Below are 23,128 nucleotides of genomic sequence, written 5' to 3'. Positions count from 1 at the left end.
ATGAATCAATGGTAATAACAACAGAAAACTTAGTAAAAAGGAGGAGAATGCTGGGAAGAAATGACTGCAGATATGACATCACAGCTGAGCTTATAGGTTTAGATTGTGTTAAGAAATAGTCCAAATTGCAAATAATCAAGTAAAGATTTTTTTTGTTTGTTTTTAATCTCCTATGTCACTTCATAAGGCCCAAATAAAATGGAAGCTGAGATAACCTCAGCAAGTGTATTTGCATATATCATAAACTTTGACAAAGTCTGTCTTCAGTATTCCTTGGTCCTAGAGTTGAGTAATGAAAAGAGAATCACAGCTCATAGTAAAGGGGAGAGTTTTTGACCCTCTTGAATTGAGAAAATGTTGGAGGCAACATGGGCTTATGCTTACCTTTCAGAGATCAAAAGGAAAGAAGAAGTATACACAGTTTTGAGTTCTAGGCCAACAGCATGATGTTTTAAGGTCTGACTTGTAATTGTTGGTCACTTAGGACTAATGGGAGTGAAATATTAGTGCTGTATGTGGTTTGGCTGATTCCCAAATCAAGGAAGACACTGCTAGCCATGGCTTTAGGAAAATATTTGAATTTCCCACCTAAATAACCTGCTTGAGAGTTTTTAATGTAGAAATGTTCACAATTTCTAGGTAAGTATAAGAGGAAAAAAATAACAAGGGGAAATACATATGCAGGAGGCATAAAAAATTGAATAAATTAATAATAATTGTATCTTGGTTTCATTCTTCATCAGATACTTTGCCTAAGCTGTTAGGTAGTACATGAAGCCCTCTAAAGTAACCAGAAAAGTGCAGATTTCAGGTTTTTCAGCTGTTTTGTTATGCTTCTGAAGCATAATGGACAGTAAGTATGCTGTGGTGCATAATGGAAGTTAGATATATTTCAAGATTGTGCTCTCAGCCTGAGCAGATATGATGGGGAGCTACACAGCAGCCTAACTCAGCTCCTGTGACTGACCTGGTTAGTACAAGGGGCAGAAGAGAAACAGCTCAGTAAGGCTAATGGCAACCATCTCAGCTAGCCACCCTACCATGTCTCTCTTTGTTCTCTTTGTTTTCATAGCTGCTTTCTTGGAAAATACAGAGGGAAGCTATCACATGGAATAATTTTGGCCTTGGCTCTCCATCTCAAGTGTCCTTTTTTGGTTGTGGGTTGGTTTTTTTTTCCTCCCCCACCCCAGAAAGCTGAGCCAAGTACATGTGTGCAGTCTGGCACTCCTTCAGTGACAACACAAGTAAGGAGAAATGAACCAAAGGATACAAAAATATAACTTAACGGGAAATTTGAACGAAAAGTCTGAAAAGGTATAAGAAGAAAATGAAAATGGTGTGAAAAAGGGTAGGCTGGACTTGTACAATGACACAGTGTAAGGGTAGTTGAGAAAAAATGTCTGTCAATCTAGAATAAAGGCTATGATGGTGAGAAGCTGAGAACTGCAGAGATATGAATCTGGAATATTTTTTGGAAAGAAGTACAGTAATCTGCATAAACTCTCTTTTTCTGTCTGGAAAAGCTCACTCCCACTGCCAGCTCCTGTTCTCTGTATGGCTGACAGGTTTTATCTGTGGAAGGCACCATGGGCTAGGGCAGCAGTGATGCAGTAATCGGCGTTCAAAGACATTCCCATGTCCTCCTCACTGAGGACTCCACTGCTCTCTGGAAGTGCCAGTATGTGTACAGAAGCTGCCACAGAGAGGACACTAACTGTGATCTCATTCTCAATATCAAAGCTGTACTGTAGGATGGTTTTATTTAGAATCTCGTTAATTGCCAGTGAATTCCTTGTCTAACAGAGTATACCTTGAGGTGCCATCTGTGTGAGGAGAGTCATGATGCTGACTCAGTCAAAAGCAACTGGATTGGAATAGCTCCAGTGCTGTTACAAAGCTGTGAGTTGGCCAACTGCTAATTTTAAAAATGAGAGACCAAACCAAGCATCTTAATGCACTCTTCTGTCTTCGTTGGAACTGTTGGTGATGAGGCTTTTAGTTTTCTTTAGAATGACAGTACACATTTTGCTCTAGGTGTTGCGTGTAAACCTTGGTCCAATACAGCGTCTAAACATATGCTCATGTTTAACTGTGTGAAAAGTTTAATTGCCTTAGGGATTTTTCTTGTACTCTTAAAAGTCTTTTCTGGTTTGAGGCATTTACCATGAGTTTTCACAAGCACTGAAATCACTCTTGATATTTTAGTGAAAGCTTTTTTGAATATCCTGCTTTGCAGGTTTCTTTCCATTTGCCTAAGTATTGTCTAGAACACTTGGACCTTGAGGTCTAACAATCCACCTTGAGCATTTTGTTGTCTCAGTAAATTTTAGATGCTCTGGTCTGGAGTGCTGATCCTCCTACCTTTTGGTTTATGTTAAGCCTACATCAACAGGCAGCTATGGCTATGGCACTCTGTAAGTCATGAGATTTGTCACTGGTTTTAGGGGGGGAAAGAAAAGGAAAAAAGAAAAATTGTGTTTTGTGAGGTGAGTATGAAGTTAAGGTAATTTCATGTTGTCATCTACTCATACTGCTTTTGCCACGAAATCAGAGGTGTTTTCATGTAGGTGACTTTAATTTAGTTTCCACTTTGATACAGCAGCAAAGACTCCGTCCGCCTCGGCCACCACCTCCAAAGATACAGCGTTCATCTAGGCCCGTGAGTAGTTGGTAGTTTTGTCTCACTGCCACAGCTTAACACTGCCTGAATTACGCTCTTAGTAGCATTACTAAACCTTGGTAGTTTGGATTGTCAAACTTTGCAAAAAAGCAACGTGTGAATTATGCTCCTAAACTCCCTTCTTCTCTGCTGCGGCACAGCCCTGGGACCTGCCTTTGTTCTGCTTTTCTTTGACGAGTTCTGAAGCTTTCAGTCAGTTCTGCAGGTAACTGATGCTGCTCTTGCAACATTTGGTTTTATTTTTGCGGTGATTTCTTAGAGTCTTGCTAGGCCAGCATAAGTTTTTAGCCAGTGAACTTTTGAAGACTTGCACTAACCTCAAATATGAAAGGAAGCAGAAGTCTGAAGAGACTTAAAATTAATTTGGGATGCTTAATTTTTCTCCATAAAATAGAGGTGTGAATACACATGAAGAAAGCAAAATCTGTATTAGGGTGGTAGAACATTAGTATCACATTGTGGATGATATATGTAGACTCTGTGGAACGTAGTGCAAAAAATGTAGGCACAGCACATTGGCGAGAGGAAGTGACTCTGGAAGAGAAGAACTACGCAGATATTATTGTCAATGCAATACCTGTGCTGTGTTAGGCAGGGATACCTTATCTCAGCAGTTTTTCATTCAAAACTAACTGTAGGACAGTTGTCACATATTAAGTATACCAGATGGCTTTAAAGCTGGACACTCTGCTGCACCAGCGTTTCTTTATTAATTTTTTTTAGTAGTATAGGCAAGCAGTATCAGCTTAGAAGGGGTGTTGGGTTTTGCAACAGCCTTGGAAGATACTTATTTCTGTTTTGGACTGTTGCTTTATGAATACGGTTTCCCCAAAGGCAAATACATCTTACTCCTTGCTTCCATATTACATACATGTATGTGCATAAGAAATAAATGCAAGTTTTCAAATCTAATCTTGCTAAAACTTGTTAAAGATATGTTTTGGATGAGCAGGCAACTGGTTAACAAGTGCACTTGGGTGTGTGTTAACTTTTGATCTTTGGTGCATGTTTCCTATGTTACATTTCAATAGCATGTGTTTCTTTTCCTCCCTCTTTTTAACTCTGGGTGTTTAGCCTAACAGAGTCACTTGTATGGATTCCTGCTCTGAAGATTTCTGTTTTCTGTGTTTAAAAGGTAGCATTGACTATGCTTGTATGTGTTCTCTTAAATGTAATTAATGTGGGAGACACTAGGAATGAACTTTCCATGGTACTATGAGGTTCCTATAGCCCTCTTGTTTTGTGTTTGGCAGGTATATGAGGGCACACTGTGACTCTTCTGTATAAAAGTTGCTGAGCAGTATTGTTCAGATTGAGTAATTTATTTTACATCAAGTCCTGCTAAGACTGTTTAATCTCCCAGCTGTAGTGCATTAATAGTCCTCGCTATAATGTGTTTGTGTCAACTGTCTTTGCTCCCAATGTGATTGATAAAAGGTTGGAAATGTAATAATAAAAGCTCCTGTTGCATTCATCTAGCTGTGTCAGTAAGTGGAACAGAAATGCTTCATTCATCAAGAGGAAATTCAAGATAAATGCAAATGATTATAATCACTCCCAAAAATATGCTTGTACCAAATATACATAAATTTGTTGTTGTTCAGAACTGTTATTTGGCTTTTAATAGTTGAAACACATTTTTTGTGTGTGTAAATAATACTTTGTGCAGGCTGCTTTTTCCCTCCCTTAGTCTTGGCATGTATTACAGAGGTGGGTATCGGCAAGTAATTTACCCCAGGCTTTTACAGCAAGCACTGAAAGAGGAGACCAGGTCCTGCTCTTCCAACCAAGTCCACGTAATACCAGAATTCCTGAGAAATCCTTACTGGTTTCAGGATGTATCTGTTAAGAGGAGGAAACCATGGGCACTAGTCCTTGCATTATGAGTCATTGCTAATGCTAAAAACAAAAACAGACCAAAGAAAGGTTAAGGAAGCAGAACAGATATGTTCTTTACATTCTGCTGTTTTGGAAATGTGTTGTGGTGGTATTACGAGAGAGAGAGGGTTGTTGCTTATAATTAATAGAGATCTGTTTGGATTAATAGTGGCTGTTTGGAAACTTCAATTAGAAAAAGTAAAAATATAATAATTATGCATAAAGTTGATGAAGACAATAATAAGCACATTTAACCCTTCTCTACTGGATGTTTACCTTTATTCTTTTAGCTGTGTGCTCATGTAATTGTATTTCTTTCGTACTTTTGCATTTGATAAGCATTTAACCCTGCCTATTTGTCTACATAAGGCTCCAAATCCAGCAAGGAATTGGCTTGATTCCTGGCTTTCCCTTCAGTCCCCCATGAACAATGCTCTAAATCCTGCTTAGCATGTCACCCTGCACTTCACTGGTCTGGTGGCCCCTGGAGCCATCCCAAACTCTCATCTCTCTCCGCCATCACCCTCACTCCCCCGAGGAACCACCCAAAAGGTGAAAGTGTTCACAGCATGATGACAAGCCCGCTTTACACATCATCTTCCAGCTCAGATTTAATTAAACAGGTTTCTTTCTTCCTCTCTTTTTCTCTTTCCCCTTCTCGCTCCCTTCTCCCCCCAGTCCTTCTCGCTCCTCTCCCCCCTCTCCTGCACGCACTGGCTCTCTCGGTCTCTCTCTGTTTTATCAACCCTAATGAAGCAGTATTCTTCATCGATTCTGCTGATTGCCAGCCCATTCCTTTTGTTTGTTGGCACCGAGCCATTCTGCCGCACTCTGACAGCTCAGCTCATCTAATTAGCTCTGTTGTTCTTTTCCCCATGTTTCACCACGTTGCAAGTTCAGTTGAAGTTGCCACAAACTTAATCCTTCCATTCCTGCCATAAATTCACATTCTTAAGCCGTCTTTATTGTAGAGAGCAGCAGCCTCGTGTGGGGACTGATCTTCAAGACCTTAACATCTGACCTTTTCATAAGCCCTTTTTCCTAAGAAATAGTGGCAATACATCTCTGGATTTCTTCATCATATCTGCTGTACACCATTTCCTTTGAAATGAAAATTCAGTACAATAATCCTGCTGCTATTTTCTGCATACTTGTGTGTAGTGCAGAAACACAACACACATTTCAGTGGCTTTTTCCTGGCAAGAAAATTTGAGGTTTATATGCCTGGGAAAAGGAAAGAAAACCTAAAAGCCCAGAAGGTCCCTATCCTAAATAATAAAAACACAAAAGCAGGGGAAAAAAAAGCCAACAACAAAAAAAAACCAACAAAAACTTGCTGAGGTGGGAGAAAATCTTCATCTATTCTGTCACTGCACACAAATTCATTAGTCATCCTAAGAGCGCTTATACTGTCGGCCTAAACAGCTTCCTTTATATTGTGGCTATTAAGGGAGCACAGGAGCAGGGAGGTCAGGAGTTGAGTTGTATTCCTAACTTTACTTGAGGGATTTGGGGATTTCTTTTGAAACTAGCATTTAGCTAAGCCAACAAATTGGACTCCGTTTCAGGTAAGGTAGTACTTGTTTAACAAAAAAGGGAAGCTTCTTCATACAGCCTGACCTTGATATTGCAAACCACAGTTGGTTCGTAAGGATAGGTTCATCAACAGGATTACTCACTAGCATGGGTAGGCACATCCATAATCTTTGCCTATATAGTAATCATAAGCGTTTGTACTTTTTCTTGAAGTAGAACTTGTTTGCTTGTGGAGTTAGTGTAAGTAAGTTTGATTTCTGACCATTAGAAGGTGATGGATATGTTATTTAAGATTGTATTGGTAGCAACATCATCTTCCACAGAACAGCTCTAGATTTTATTACACACGATAAAAGATAACATTAGGGGTGAAAATGATAATATATCTGGCAAGGGTTTCTGTTCGGCTGCTGAAAGGAAGCAGATTTTTAATGAAGAATGAGCTGTGTTTTCCTTGTTACAACATTTATTCTAAGTACAGATTCTTGCAGTGCTGCCTTACACAGAAGTCTTGACTTGAGAAGTTGGGTTTTATCCTCTTTGAACAGGAGGACAAAAGGATTGTGATGTCCAAGCTGAGCTCCAGTTTCCAGTATAATGTACAGCAACACACAGGAGTTTCCAGTTTTACTCTTATTAACAAACCGTGTAACAGGAAGCTCACATTTAGGGTATTTTTAATCAGAAATTTAGCCCACACCAAACAGGACAGTGGAACAAATTTTTGTTGCTTTGCTAATAGCTAACAGGCAGTGACAAGCATATATATTTCATTTGCTAGACAAAACCATGTGGGGATTTTTTCTCCTTACAGAAGTTTTGGGTCCCTGTAGTTTATATTCATGCTGTCTTTTCATTTGTATATCTACTTAATATGTAACGTTGTGGCACAATAAAAGACACACTGAATGGAGGATACCTTTAAGATAACAGTGGTTGCACGTTTTGTTATTTATGTCTGTTGTTTGATCTATTTGATGAAATGTCTTCTCTATGTGTGTGTCATAGGTTCGTCCACCAAGACCTCATGTTGTTAAGAGACCTAAGAGTAATATTGCTGTGGAAGGACGAAGGACTTCAGTCTCCAGTCCGGAACAGTAAGTACTTTGCTGCTCTGCTTCTCTCTAGTTGTGTCAGCAAGCAGTGCGTTCAGAACTAACCAAAGGAGAAATTAAAACATACTATATATCAAAGGCTGATTTTTGTTTTTTGTTTTATTTTGGTTTTTAACTAAGAAAAAAATCTGTTTTCAAGTTTTGGAACATTTTAGAGGAAGTGTGAAAAAGCAAGAAACCAAAGTGTACTTCTTGGAATATTCTGGATTGCTAGGTTAGACATCATCTGATAGCCCTGCTGTGGAAAAGTTTTCAGGTTTTGAAGATTTGTTCATTTCTTTTTTTGTTTTGAAGTATGCTTTAAATGCAATTGTGAGCCACCTCCCTGCAAATCCACTGTTTCTGCCAGGCTTTATCTGGAAGACACAGAATTATTTGTTTCAGCGATGGCAGTAAGGGTAGTCACCATTAACAGAAGGTCTGTAATGAGCTCTATAGTGAAGGCTTATAGAATTTAACTGCCTTGCATGGTACTAGCGGATTTACCACCTTCTTATATTTGACTTTCATGTAAACAGGGAAAATGTTCTGAGTAATTTGTACTGGTGTAGCCTATTGCTCATGTATAAAGTGTTGGTTTCCAACATCTCTCTTGCTCATAGGAACATGATATTCTGTTACCTTGAAGATCTGTTTTTCCAGATAGTTTCATGAATGTCACATATTACTTTTTTTCAAATAAGATAGTGTTGTATATTGCTGCAGATATTCTTAACATGTTGCTATAGTTGAGTTAGCAATAGGCCATCAAGTGAAAACCTGAAAAGAGAATGGATATATTGAACCTTACCAATATAGCCCAAAAGACATTATAGTGTGTGATAAATATACGTGTAGGCTGCATCAGTGCACATATTGGATTTAAAATTATTTGGATTCTTATGAGTGTAGCTATTTAACTGCTCAGAAGTACATAAGAGTCACCAGCACTATGTTCTGGTTGGGAGTGGAGTGGCATTTTCCAGATGTCCAGTGTTGTGGCATTGCCTTGACATGGGAAGTCACACTGGAACCGCTCAAAGAATAAAAGCAGAAGACTCAGGGGCTGCAAGATGGTGGTGCAGGTCTAGTCTGTCACAGAGGTTTCCTTGGAAGTTGTCTCCACCTGCAGCACAAAGTAATTGCTTATATCATAGCCACTATGTCCCATACTGTGGTTGCTTTATTGTCAGTAAAGCGAAATGCTTTAGCTGATGAAGGTTACAGGATATTTGTTGTATTTGAGGATACTCAAATCCCATAAAAATTAAAATGGTTGGTTTCTTTAGACACACCTTTTCTCCACATATGTGCCAGTTCCCTGTCACCACTGTTACAGGATAGAGGTTGGGAATAAGAGGTAGAGGTTGGGAATAAGAGGTAGAGGTTATGTCCCTTCTTGTCCTTCCAAAGTTAAGTGCGTGGCTTGGTTTTTCCCAGCCACTTTAGCATGGGGAGGTGCTCTTGCTTTTAGCTTAAATGAATGGTCACTGTTCAATTCTACCAGATTACTCATCCATTTTGTAGTGGAATTTGGTTGCCCTCTTGTGGAGCAGATTGCAAATCCTGCAAAAAGGTTTATGTGGTTACAGGGTGGTAACTGGCCCTGAACACATTATAGCAATTGTTAAAATAAAAGGTTTTTTCTTAATTTCATGTGATGACTTACTGCATGTAGGTGAAAGGTAACTGAGTCAATTTAACTATTATATGTGTTTCATGGGAAGAAATATGGATCTTGGGATTGACATTCCAGTGTGGCTTACTGCTAACACGTATTTTCAATTTCTGCCAGTATCAGACCAGCAACAAACATAAACCTGAATTATAAATATAGTATTTATAGTAATGCTAGCAACACACTGAATTAAAATTATTATTTTACTTTGGTTTAATTTATTGTTGTTAAGTTTAAAGTCTTTCACAGAGTAAACTACTAAAAACAATTGTGAAAATAATTTACAATAATCTACAAAAGAGAATGAAGATTCTGCTGTAAACTGACGTGTTTTGTTTCACAGGCATTTTACAGATACGTTTTTCTTTCTTATAAATGTGGAAGAAAACCAGGTAATGTGTTCATACCACTGACACTGGCTATATGGTACCAGTTGTGGTCTCTTCCTGATCTTTCCCAGTTTTCAATGTTTTATCCAGTTCAGATACAGTGTCACAGCAGGATTGGTTGTATTTTCATTCTTCGCTGTATCAGCTTCAAGTGGCAAAGCAAACTTTGACAGAACTACCTCCAGTCTATTGCACTCAGCTACATCTCCCGTAAAGTGTTTGCTTAGGGTGTTCTAACAAAACTAAGTTGGGGCAGTAGGGAGACAGGACACACAACACACACTGATGATGACAACAACACTAAAGTTGTGTTTGAAAGTACAAGTGAAGGAAATATCTAACTGTGTAGTTAAATAAAGCTAAAATAAATGGCTAAATTAAGAAATAACTTCAGGTGAATGCTTTTGAAATAGGTAATGATTCAATAATCCCGACCTTTTTCCTTACTACTTATCTCAAAATTACATTTAAAAAAAAGGAAAAGTATTACAAGTAGTAATTAAGGATTTTCATGACAGGTTTCACAAACTTTCTGCTTTTCTGTCTCAGGAAGAATCTTTCTCTGTTGTTCTGAAATGAAAACATAAAGTCAGGAGAGGGTGTTTTTCTTAAACAAAACTTTACCAGAACTAATTAATTATTAGTACTGGTTCCAAAGCCAAATAATTATTAGCCAGTTACTTTTTCCAGGTACTCACACATGGGATATGTTTTATGAGTAGGAGCTTCCGTTCAATGAGAGGCTTCTTTCTGCATATAAAACTACCGCTGTCATTTTGGTATTGAATGTGACTACTTGGAGGCATCAGAGACTTTCCTCAGCATATCCAACTCATCAGCCCAGGCTGCCCTTATTCATCCTCCCTCCAGTCTATGGAGGCAGGATCCTGGGACAGGTACCGCTAACCACGGACACTCTTGTTTCCCAGAGAACATGTTCCACAGGGCAGCCTCTTCACCATTTGTAATGCTGCATGTCACCTCCGAAAAGCAAACCCTTATGTAGAGGGCCTTTCAGTTGTTACATTTGTTAGTACATTTCTTATGATACAAGAAAACTTGTATCTTCAGTTACAAAGTTAAACTTTTTTATTTGTATAAAAGAAAACTGTTGGTTTGGGGTATGTGTGCTCATTTCTAATCAGTCTTCAATTAAAACACAGGAGGGTGGGAGCAGTGACTTAAAAGAATGCCCAAGATGATGGCCAATGTCTATTGTTAAACCACTCTATTTAGAAGAGCTGGTGGAAGAGCTGTTGTTTCCTTCATCAAATTGTTCAGTAGCGGGTTTTTTGCTGTTTCAATAGAAAGATTATTCTTTTACAGCATTATTGATAATTCAAGGTTTGTGATATTCATCATTCTTCAAATTCTGAAATTTAAAATGTATAATTTTCTAAAAAAAGTCTTTTAGTTATAAAATAACAGGAAGGATTTGTAGATGAGAGGTCAGAAAGTGCTGGATTACCACCTGGGGCAGTCCTAGACACGCGGGACATTGCTCCTTAAATACAAATTAGTTGTTCACAGAAATATGATATTGCATTTTTAACAGATAGGCAGGTTTTTGAGAGCTCTCTTTTACACCACAGCAAGATTTCCTATTAAATGTAGAATAGGCTTCCAGAGGGCTCTAGGATCTGTCTTCTGTAAGTACCAACTAGCTGGCTTCCAGGGCATGCAGAGTGGGAGGAAATTAAAATAGGAAATCAGAGGGTCAGGCTCACAATTAACAGCATGTCAAAAGGCTCTTGGGCTGGCTAAACCCATGTCAGTGCTGCAGCAGTTCATTATGGCTTTCCACAAGTCGGGTAGGACTTAGTAGAGAAGCTAATGGCTTTCCCTTGTATCACCTGAATGAAAATAGGCTGCAGTGCAATAGTGGGTTATTACACTGAATTTAGTATGAAGTCAGCATGATGGCAGGTTTGAATGATACAGGCTCATAAAGTACATTAAATTCCAGTTGTTGTAACCAGGCTCTTGCAGCTCTGACACACAGAATGTGTGTGTATGGTAAAGGTTTTCCATTGCACTGCTGCAAGCAGAATCTCTACTTAGGAAGTTAAGCCAGCAAGTGCCCATATGAGCAAGGATGGCTGCAATCAGAAAGAAAATACTGAAGGGTATAGCAGACAGGGCTCACTGTGTGTGCTTTTGTTCCTCTCCCTTGGGAAGACTGGTGTAGGGGAAGCTACATACAATGAAGGTGGCACCAGGACAGCAAAGGGACAGCAAACAAGAAAGAAACATTCAGAGAGCCATCAGGTTCTGTTGCAGGCTTTGCTGAGCCCGAACCACGGCACAAGGCGAGCAGGGCTGCCCTGGGGAGCCTCGCTCTGTCCCAGTATGATGGTTTAAAAGAAGCTTTAATTTTGGGGCCTATTTCCGCTGTCTACTTTGGAGTGAACCTCCCAACTGTACAAATGTAACAGCCTGCCTTTGTCAAGGGATGAGATCGCTGCAGGGGAAATGGGTGAATAGATCCTTAGTACCGAGTAATAGGACAAAAACGTGAAATGCCTTTGTAGAACCTCATATCTAGATCTGTCAGAGCAGGCAGAGGTGTCATCCAGCTGGTTCCCACGTTAAATTCTTTGTTAGTATCTCCAACTCTGTAGAACATTCGTAAAAAAGTTCATAAAGACTATTAGTCACTGCCGTTCCTGGGTACAGGGATTGCAAGCTGGTGCTTTTGCTGTCTGGTTGGATGACTTGTGATACAAATTGTTTTGTCGTTTCTAATTTAAAATATCCTTTATGCTAATGTTTTTGGTTTTGTGGAAATGCTCTGCCCCTGTGAACATTCACAGTGTACCAAGTGGCACTTCCAAAATCAAATGGATATTTTACTATTTGTGTTAGCTCGCACTCAGGCGTCCTGAGTATTCAGAGTAAGCAGGAAGGAATTCCAGCGATAGGTCTGGGCTTTGTTCACATTGAATAGTTACTGGGTAATCCCCCTCAGTCCCAAGTCTCCTATTTCATACTGGCAAGAAAAAGCCCATGCATCCAAATTCCTCATTCTCTTCATTTTACTGTCTAAGAGGGACAAATTCCTTAATTCCCTTGAGCTACTGTAGAGTTATTCTTTTAAAAAAATAAATAATTCACCCTCCAAATTGGGAAGCCCTTTTTTAGGAGGAAAATGACAACAAGTGCATGCTGCCCCTTTGTGCCATGATCTCTGTAGTCAGGGAAAAGCAACACGGTTGTTAAAAAACACAAACTTAATTTTCTCATAACCAAAATCTCTTTTTAAATTATTACAGAATTCTCCTTATTAATTCCCATCCCCTGTACTCACATTTCTCTGTATATTTTTTTTTCTATCTCAAGTACATTTAGGTGTCAATTAAATTTGAAATATCTACATTTGTCAGCATTTCATTTTTGGCCAGTGTGATGTGCTGCTGATTTGTCCATGCATCCTGACACATGAAAAAAGCTCCTGAGATGCAGATCTTCCTCATTAAAAAAGAAACCCCTACTATCATAATGGTGCGCAGAGCCATGGAGCGCATCCCCAGCTTTATTGCGCTGTGTTTCTGACATGATATTTAAAAAGGAACAGCCACGGCTGTCAGTACTGTCATATGCTGGTGCTAACCGAAGACATGTTAAACTAAACATTAGAAAGAGATCAGCAAGTCATCTGCATGGTAACTCAGCGAAGAGATTAGGTAGGCAGGAGCTGGTGCAGTCATGTGGAGATGATGAGGGTTGTAGTGGTGACGGACACATCCTTTTTTCCCCTCTCAGGCTGCAGCCGTGCCTGCCTCGTAGCCGGGCGTGCTGTGACCTGCCTGCTCAGAGACGGCTCTTTGTGCAGGGGATTCGAGTGAGTGGTGGGTGGCAGACGGCGGGAGAGTTCCCGAATTGGGTTAATGAGGGAATAGGCACTTTTTTTGGATCTGACTGCCTTGAGCTAATAAAAAATTTAAACTTGGACAATTTTAGATTGTTCATCCCTTCTCGTGGGCCAGAATCATTACAGAGCACCCCAGCAGTGCGACTTAAGTGCTTCCTTGCTTGTAATTAGGAGATCCCACTTTCATTTAAGGAATCTTGCAGCAGCAGTAAGCCTGGTATGTGTGAACTTACCCTGTGCGTAACTCTATTTGCACTGAGCTGCACTGAAGTGCAGTTGATGATCTGGCCAACAAGATCCTGTCTTATTTGTTCAGAGTTTGTTCCCAGTTTAATAAATGTGTGCACACAGACACAGGCCATTCGAATGTAGCATAGTGTGAAGGCAAACAAAAGGTATCAGAGGCAGTGCTTTAAGGGAAACTGCACCAGTACATTTGTTCTGTGCAGTTACCAGACATTTCGTGTACTGGTGAGATATGTACAAATTCAATATCACTCTTGATTTCTGGAAATCATTATAGATTTTCTGCAATCATGGTAAATGTAATTTGTTCTCCTAAAACAAAAAGATGTGTATGTAAGTTCAGAAATATTTTTGAAGTATCTTTGATTCCTGGTTTATTTTAGGTGGAGCCTTTTGTTAATGTAAATTGAAAATAGTCACTTTCCTTAAAAAAAGGGATGGGGGTTAAAAATAATGGTACAGCAGTTTTTTTCCTAATGCAGTGGCCTCACCTCACTTTCCCAGATGCCTGTTGTAGGAGAGGAAAAGAACAGCTATGCCACAGCTTTACCTGAGGTACCCCAGGCTAGGATCTAACACTGCACAACGTCAGCATCTACTGCTGCCACTATTTGAGACTTTTTATTAATGAGCTTTGACCTGATTGTGGATAAATATTTGTTCAGGGTGGCAGCTTGGGCCCTCTGAGCTGCTCCTTACTGCGTCCAGCTTCCCTTTCCTGACATACTCCTTTGGCCTGATTTTCATAACTTCATCATATAGTTGCTTACTAATTGAGATAAAAGAACTAAAAGAGTGAAGGCTGACCATGAATTCAGATGCCATTCAAGATACTTTTAGTACTGTAAAGGAAACAAATCCAGTTCTTTCTGTCCATACTTTTGGTCTTGTTCTGATTTCAGCATATCCTTGTCTTACCTAGAACGTACACAGTGTGTAATACATCGCATTGCTCTGTGATGTCTACAGGATCAGCACCTATCCTTTTGTTCACATGATGGGTCTGATTCTGTTTGCACTGAAGAATTCTATTCTGGAGCTCAGTAGTAGCAGAAATAAGCTTCCACCTCAATTATGTATTGCTTTGGGTCGTCCATGGTGTATGTTTTGATTCACTACAATAACTAGGATATTATCAGTGATGTGTGGTTGGTAAAATGGAGATGTTTGGGAAAAGACCTCATTCAGACAGCTAGAATGTTTGCTTTTATAACCCTAGCTATTTCTTTTCCATTGATGTAGTGATGAGAGGAAGGAAGGAGAGACCTGGTGGGTTTCTGCCTTGGCTTCCTTTGCAGTGTGGCTGTAATTGCAGGTCTTGGTACCCTCCCCAACTAGATGGCACCTAAGATGCTTTTAGAAGAGTTGTGTTTTCTGCCTGAAAAGCAGAGCTCCACAATCACCTGCAGAGCTCTTTGCAGTGCAGCCTGTCACGCTAGGAAATGATTGAGAGCCTGTGGACTGCTGGGTTTCTCTCTCCTCTGGAGCTTTGATTGTGACAACTTGATAACTTCCTTTTCTCTTCCTGTTTCCCTCAGCCTTGTAAAGCCCATGCGACACTATACAGTCTTCCTCTCTGAGGACTCTTCTGACGATGAATTTCAGCAGGAAGAGGATACTGTCTCTGGCTTCTCTGAAAACTTTTTCTTCTCTGCTCCTTTTGAATGGTCTATCCTTTATTCTTTTGTTGTATTAATTCAGTCTCCGAACGATGGTTTTTGCATTGGTCAGGGTGCCTGCTCCTGTACTGGGACTCTTGGAAATGCTCCTTCGGTCTCTGTACAGCACTTGATGAATGTTCAGCATTTCTCCTGCTTGTTTGTTTGAATATTTAGTGGCATGCAAAAGCATCCTCCTGCATGAAACACTACACAGCAATGCAGAGTTTGTGGTTTCACATCAGCTCTGTGGGATGTAACCCTTCCTCTTGCCCTTTGTTGCAATGTGCTGCTTATGTTCCTGTCCACACCTTCTGCCACCTGGGTTTGTGTGGTGCTTGTTGTGCTTTCTGGATTGTCCTTTGAGCCTTATTGCAGTGCAGTCACCAGCTTTTCCTACTTTCACTTGTTTGATCTCAGCCTCTCTGTTCTATCAAGTACCACATCCGCAGTGATGATGGGTATTCACCATGCAGATGTCATCTAGGGGTTCTGCATGCAGTCTGACCTAAAATTATTATATGAAACAGGACGCATTTTTGTTGGGTTTACTCACTGTGTTATTTGTATCCAGCTTTCGAATTTGCCAGTTCCCAAACCTCTGTAACTTTGTCTTGCCTAGTTTTGTACATAGTGCTGAGAAGCCTGGCCATATTGGAGCCACCAGCCTGTGAGAGCTGTACATAAGCATTGGCTGCAGAGCTCTGTCCCATGTTGGGGGAGCGGGAGCTGGCAGGCAACACTTTTACCTGGACAATCTTCACAGGAGCCTGAGTGTATTTCTTTGAGGTGAGAGTAACACTGGAGGTGCACAGGGACTCAGGTGTAGTAACTACCTCTTACTGTGTATTTGAACATACCAACCCTGAGGGCAGTCTTGAGCTGAGGCTTTACTGAATGTCATCCAGAGGGTTTGTTCTTTCCTAATTCACCTGCTTGAGGATTTCTAGGGAGAAACAGTGATAAATTGCATGGAATTACACTCATGCTTTTAACAAACGCTGTTGTTGGCTTGACCAGAACCTGTAGGAAGAGGTGCCAGGGCACTGTGAGCCACTGATCCAGAGATCTGTATGATGCCAGATCCAGGTGGTTCCAGGAGATGGGACTGTGCCCAGCCACATCAGAGAGCTGGAGCTGAATGGAGGTGTGTTAGACTGGCTGGAGAAGGAGGCTGCTGGTTGGATAGTGGAGTCTCTAGTTGCTAAATCCTTTGTGTGATACAGAAGGCAGGTCCAGGACTGACAGGGAAGTGATGGGCCTGCAGCAGTTGGACATGGGGAGATGGACAAATGGATTTAGTAGCAAAGGGATGGAAAAGTGTTCCCACTCTGCTGTTTGGGGTGGCAGAGGCCAGGCTGCTAGAATAGTTTGCTTGCAGAATATTCCTCAGGGGTTTTGCAGTATGATCTGTAGTGCTTAGCAGCTGAGCACGTACTGTGGGAGAGACTAAAGATACAACCAGGATTTGCAAGCTCACCCTCTTCCTAAGGACACGTACCATCAGCTGTCTGTTTGTACTTGCATTATACATTCTTGTGTTGCTAGTTGAATGCCTGCGATATGTGTTGATGAATGAAGATGGGCTGTTTATAAATTTGCATGATATAGATGTATTATAATAAAATAAGGAAAGAGGAGGAAGCTCCTTCCGTAGGGTCTGTTTTTGCAGGTCTCACAAATATTTTCTTTTAATTGAAACCTTGTTTAAATGCCACAGTAAAACTGGCTGCCAGTCAAATGTCAATCACCACAGCTACGTGTGGCACTTCTAGTTATTAATTGGCTGCACATTATGCTGCTGTTCTCTGTACACAGAACCAATATGCAAATCTGCTGGTGTTCATTTTTTGCTGAGGTATGTGCAAGAAAAGCATCCTGCAAACTCGGCCTCGGCTGTAAATGTAAAATAGGTGTCTCCATAATGGATTGTGTTGTTTCTTGATAAGATGACACCAGTGTAATCATTGGAACTCTGCACAGTATTCCCAATTATTGCAGGAAAACACTGAATTATGTTCTGTGCTGAGTTAGCTTGGAGCAGAAGAATGGCAGTGCCTGCAAATCACAGGGGGCTTCGCTATGTGCTGGCTCTGACTTGCTGTGTGGAAGGGCATGGGAGCAGTGATCTGCTGAGGGGGGGTGGTGTCAAAAGGGAGAGGTGTTGTCCAGTTATTCCTGCTCTGAGAGGGAGATCCCCCCTCAGCCTGTCTGCAACTGCATGATCACAGCTTTCCTCTGAGTGCTTCCCACCTCTTTTTTCTTTCTGAAAACCCTCAAGCACCAGGTCATCTTTGTGTGTTCTGCCCTTGGTCCCTGCTCACATTCATGTTGTTTACAAAGCACTGGAAACTGTATTTTGCCACCCAAAATCCTTTTGTGAAGCCATCCAGCTCCTTAGTAAGTACTTGTTAAAAAATAGTAATTAGACAGTCATTGGCAACCTGATTTTTTGTTTCTCCCCAAGGCCTCAACCCTACCGGGCCCTAAAAGAATCCGACAGTGCTGATGGGGAAGAGGTGATCAGCCCAGAAAAGTCCAAAGAGCCTCTGCCTCCAAGCCCTCTCCTCTCAAGCAAGGCCACAGAAATCAACCTCCTTGAAGACATCTTCCCAAACTTAGAAGTGGAAGCACAGCCTCAGCCTCTCAGCCAAGCCAAGAGCCTGGAAGACCTGCGGACTCCCAAAGAAGAGGGGGATCAGCGATGTACATTTGATTACCAGGTTTGGCTGGGGTTTTGTGTGCACTGGGTTGCACAGAACCAGGGCTAGCTGTCTTTCCGTTATTCCATCCCTGGCAGTGTTCAGGGCCAGGTTGAAGGGGGGTTTGAGCAACCCAGTCTATGGGAAGGTGTCCCTGGATGTGGCAGGGAGTTGGAACTAGGTGAGCTTTAAGGTCCCTTCATCCCAAACCATTCTATGATTCTCTGAGGAACCTTTTCATGTCATTGAGTAGATGCATCCATTTTCCAGGCATTTGTTCATGTGTCAGAATTCATCTCTGGATTAAGAAATACTGGGATGGGACTCAGTTATATGACAGTAACTTTTTCCAGTAAAGCCTCTCAAGAAAGAGTTATCTGCCCTGCTCCTCAGAAGGTGTTTTGTCCACTTGGTGTCACACACAGTGATCTTTGAAGCTGATGCTTGGCAGTGAGAAAGAATACCTGGGAAGTTTCAGGTCCCCTCCAAACTGCATGTTTTTTTAAATGAGCTTCATTCATTCTGGGCAGTTTGGTCAAGGTGTCATTTGAACAATCTGGATTGTAGAAGAGAGATTCTTCATGAGGAACTTCACTGATTATGTGCAGCTTAGTGCCAAACTAAATCAGAGTCTGAGATCTTCATGTGACATGAAACAAGAGAATGGCATTTCCACCTTATAATAATACTTAATTTAGTGTTACATCCAAGTACTTCATTTGACAGCTTCTCCTTACAGCAATTAAAGCTTCTCAATTCCTGTACCTTAGATAAGGTACGTGCTCCTTACTTGGCTAACAACAGATGCCACAATATGTCATGGCTGAGCAATTTGTTAGAGGCAGAGCTGGACTTAAAAACTGCAGAGTCTTGCTTCTGATGTCCTGCCTGTCCTAGACTGCATGTGCCTTCCCTCTCCAGTATTGGTAGCCTGCCTTTATGCTTCCTTATGCTCTGTGTTGTGAGGACATCAGTGAAAGTTAACATATTTTTTTATGCTTTCTTCAAGAGAATGGATCTTGGCGTGTCTGAGAGGAACAGGATTGTGCCACCCATGAAGCTGTCTCACGCTTACAACAAGCTGTGGAGTATGGGTCATGATGACATGGCTATTCCGACCAAGTATTCCCAAAGCTCACCGGAAAGGTCCTTGACTGCACTTGGTAACATGCCGCCCATCACAAGGAGACCCCTGAGCAAAGACAGCATCTTGGCCCCTGCAGAAAAGGATGAATCAAATCCTGCCATTCAAGGGAACATCACCATTCCTAGGCCACAGGGAAGAAAGACTCCTGAACTGGGGATAGTGCCACCACCACCAGCACCCAGGGCTTCCAAGCATCAGACTTCATCTGGGCCAGCAGAAATTCTCACCCCAGGACGTAGCCATTTGGTTTCAGATCTTATCCCAGAGCCCTTTGGAGCTGGTAGCATGTCCTTAGACTCTGAAATCCAGCAGTCTGTAAATTACGCCTCTCGTCCATCTCAGCTTTTGCCCAGTGCTACCAGCACTGCTGAGATGCTCCAGCCTGTCAAGGTGCAGACAGAAAACACAGGTAACGAAAGCGACTACCTTCTTAATTTACTGGATCCATTAAAAACAGCCAACTGGCAAAGCAGTGGCCCACAGCAAGGTCCCCGCAGCCTGCAGAGCTCAGCTGCTTCACCTTCTGCAGCTGGCTTTGCCTCGGTGGCAAGTGACTTTGTGCCTACTCCAGCTGTCCCATTTGTCCAGCCACTTGGTTATCCTTCCCCAGCACCTCCTACTTTTTTACAGCCCTCTCCTAACCCATTCACACAAACAATGCCAGGAGCCCTTTCGCTGTCTCTAGTTAGACCCCCAAGGGGCTCTTTTACCCCCTCTTTAGGTCATGCCTATAGCTCTAGCTTCATAACCCCTAGTTCAAGCTTCTACCCACCACAAAGACCTCAACCAAATATTTCAACGCTCTCCATGCCAAACTTGTTTAGCCAGGCTCCAGCCATGCCACCGGCAAGCTCCTTACTGCTGCAGAGCCCTTCTCCTGCAGGCTCTCTGCAGCCAGCACATTTGAGTGGTCCTCCTAAAACCAGAACGTTACAGGTGGGCCAGGCCAGCTCAAAGGTAGATCCCAAACAAGCACTATCTCTCCTGTCTAACGAACCCCCTTTGATCCCTGCCAGGCCAGCTAAGGGCTTAGAGTCAGTGTTACTGTCCTCAAAATCTGAGGAGACAAAAGATCCATTTGAAGATTTGCTAAAAAAGACAAAGCAGGACGTGTCATCTGCACCAGGTAAGGTTGAACAGCTCCGAAAGCGATGGGAAACCTTTGAGTAACGCTCCTGATGGCTTTTGATGTCCCTTTGGAATTGACAGAGGATTTCTGGGTTTTTTTTGGAGCCAGCATAAAACCAAGCATTTCTTTCACAGAAGGCTTAACCAGGAGAGCTGCAGGACCATCACTGTGCTGCAACTGACACATGAGTGCTTTTGGCCCAGAGTTCCCCCATTGTCCTGTTCCCTGCAGCTGCTTCCTCACTCTCCACCACTGGAAACCCCCAGGACTTGCACTGACCAAAGCATAAGGGTAGTGGGATTGGGTTTGGTTTGGTTTTCCACACAAAGCTTTTTCAGACAACAGAAGTTGCTCCATCCCTTGTATTTGCAGTCCTTGGCGCAGGTGGGAGCATGACGTGGCACATGCACTGGTGTGGTGTTCCCACAGGGGGAATGGTGGTGAGGTTTTCCTGTCTTACACAATAAGTAGAATCTTTTGCTTTCACGTGTAAAGAGTAGCAAAGCAACCGAGCCCTGTGTGCTGCACGGGGTGCATCTGTTAGCCTGTGAGTTCACCCTGTCTCGAAATGCATCTGTTCATTTAGGTTACGATACTGGATAAGCTTTTATTGCAGACTTTTATTTCCTCCCTGGTATACTGAGAGGTAACAGGGACTCCTCTGGTGCAGAGGTGTTGTAAGTCCTTGTTGCAACAAAACCATGGCACAGAGCAGTTGCTCAGGGTTTGGTCCTGCATCTCTGTTGGGAAACTGGAAACACCAGCAATTGTTTTAATTTGGGGGGGGGGTTGTTTGGTTTTGTTAAATCTGTCAGAAAATAGAGGCCATAAAGAGTATCCTAGTTCTTATATCTGTGTATGTTAATATTATATATAAATACTATAAATGGCAGTATATGAATGGAATGTAACAATATCTATCTTGGTTATTACAAACAAAAAGAGAAAAAACTTGGGGTTTGAAAGTTCCCAGCTCATGGGTTCGTGTTAGAGGCCAGTGTGTGGACACGCCAGCAGCGTGGTGCAGGAATACCCACACCTGCCTTGGAATCAGGGGTTGGATCTGGCCTGCGCCTGGCTCTGTCAGCCCGTCCTGCAGTGCTGAGACCCGTCTGCTGGTACGAGACAGTGACTGGATGAGGAAATGGACTGTGAGGCCAGGAAGGAACAGCCAAGCCCTGGGAAGGTAACGGGTACGTTCATTGGGATTTTCTGAGACACTTCCTGTGGCAATAGTATTCAAGAAATGTCACCTTCATCTCAGCATCCCATCTCCAAGCTGCTGTCCCTGCAGTGAGCATTTCTGGGTTCATTCCGTGGTGCTTCTTCGTTTTGTTTTGTATTTGGGCACAATCTGCTGTAACCCATGTTACTCTCGAAGAGGTAACCACATCACCATTAGCCTTTGATAAAGGAAACCATTTTGGACACACGGGGAAATTCTTGTAAAGCTTTATCTGATTTCCAATGTTTTAGTCACATAATCTTGGAAGTTTTCTTACTCAGTGTATGACGGTGGCTGTCTCTGCGATCGAGTCTGACGTGCCAACAGGCTGGGGAGACTGTAGTCTTACATTAATACTACATTTCTGTACAGTGCTGTTCCTGACGAGCCACTCGGTTGGGTTTGTATTTTCCTTTTGTGTTGCAGACGGATGGTTTTAGTATTGCATAGTAAAATATTAAAAGTCTCCGATAAGAGCTCCACTTGATTTTATACAGTTCAGACTATGAATGTTATCTGTAAATTGAGGTTGGAATCTCAGCTCTCCTTTGCTATGAACCAGATGATTAAACTGTCTTGGTTGTGGTGTGAATGTGCAGGCGCCAGGAGGTTCCGCATGGGATGTGCCACTGGAATTGCACATTGGCTTTCATTCATAGCTTTAATGTCACGCAGAGATGATAAACTGAGGAGGCCTCACCCGTGCTCAGGTAATTTTGTATCATTGTCCATCTCTGGTCATTTTACTCTGCCCATGTTAGAGAGTATTTTATGCAGTGGGGTTTTAGACAAACAAGCACACTTGGGTTTAGCTTTTAAGTCAATTTGAGGCACTAAAAAGCATTAACTCTTCAATAAACGCATTAACCACCCTTCACTTGGGCTTGAGGGGCAGGGGGAGGTTGGACACCCCTCGAGATTTTATAAACAATAAAAGGAATCAAATGGGCAGAATTTAGTGTTTTATTTAAAAACTCAGGAATTCCAAATGTGATTCATTCCGGATGGAACCCAGGTGTGCTTGTGTGGGGATGGAAACGGGGTGTTTTCTGCTGTAGAAATATTTCTGGTGCTTTTTATCAGCCTGGATCAGTGTTCCTGGTGTGATTCAGCTTTGTGCATTGCTCCTGTGTTCCCCATGGCTGGTTGGGAAAGCTTTGCCCAGTTACAGCAAATCCTCAGCATTCTGGCCCAGCTGCTGCTGCACTGATGGCACAACCAGGCTTATGTCCTGTTCACTCACAAGGTCAGAAACGTTTCAGACACAGGCACTGGAAGCTGTGGAGATACGAGAATGTTGTTGCTGAAGAGTCCTCCTTACCTTCTGTGTAGGTTTTATCTACAAGAGGTTTGTGATTCCCCTGCCTGTACTGGGGGCTATTTTGTAGTAACTTGCAATTAGAATCCAGCATCCAGGTTTGGAAATTGTTTGGGTTTTTTCCACTTTGCTTCTAATTGTTGGGATTTAACACATGGATGGATTCAAAATGGGAAGCAGGGCAGACAGGAGCTGCTGCCATCCCCTCCTGTCCTTTGGGAACGGCATCATGGTGATGTCCAAGAGAACTTCTGACATGGGGAATGGCTGCATTCCCCTGCACCGGTCAGAATCAGCCATCTCCTCACTCTTACAAGAATCAACCACACAGATCCAGGAGAACTTTCCTTTTTAACCAGATTTTATTGTAAATTTCCATGAAGGACATTCTAACCTTTTTACAAATTACAAGATGTACAAAAGAACCAGGATCTGGAACCACAGCAAATGCAGTTCTGTGAAAAAATAGATTCCAAAATTAAATATCAAAAGAAAGTTCAGTTCATGATTGAAAAACCCCAAACTTTCATAAATTATCTTGCAGAAATGCTCAAGACACTGACAAAGTCTTTTAACA

The 23,128-nt window shown here is 41.9% G+C and overlaps 1 protein-coding gene across 6 annotated transcripts in view; it reads left to right on the top strand.

Annotated features, from left to right (window-relative positions):
• DENND1A (DENN domain containing 1A) overlaps nucleotides 1-21,720 on the top strand; it is a 189,070-nt gene extending 167,350 nt beyond the window's left edge. For 3 of the 6 annotated variants that reach the window (XM_034067586.1, XM_034067583.1, XM_031046493.2), the window contains 4 exons: nucleotides 2,600-2,659; nucleotides 7,103-7,191; nucleotides 17,498-17,753; nucleotides 18,742-21,720. In XM_034067586.1, coding sequence (XP_033923477.1) covers nucleotides 2,600-2,659; nucleotides 7,103-7,191; nucleotides 17,498-17,753; nucleotides 18,742-20,049 — 1,713 coding nt within the window. In that variant the 3' untranslated portion in view covers nucleotides 20,050-21,720. Of the gene's footprint in view, nucleotides 1-2,599; nucleotides 2,660-3,933; nucleotides 4,374-7,102; nucleotides 7,192-17,497; nucleotides 17,754-18,741 lie in introns of those variants that run through there. The other 3 variants (XM_034067584.1, XM_034067585.1, XM_034067587.1) reach the window with 3 other exon arrangements.
• Nucleotides 21,721-23,128: the final 1,408 nt, after the last annotated feature.

Source organism: Melopsittacus undulatus, chromosome 11 (genome assembly GCF_012275295.1).
Source record: "Melopsittacus undulatus isolate bMelUnd1 chromosome 11, bMelUnd1.mat.Z, whole genome shotgun sequence".
Classification (NCBI taxonomy): Eukaryota; Metazoa; Chordata; class Aves; order Psittaciformes; family Psittaculidae; genus Melopsittacus; species Melopsittacus undulatus.
This window is presented reverse-complemented; position numbering and strand designations above follow the sequence as displayed.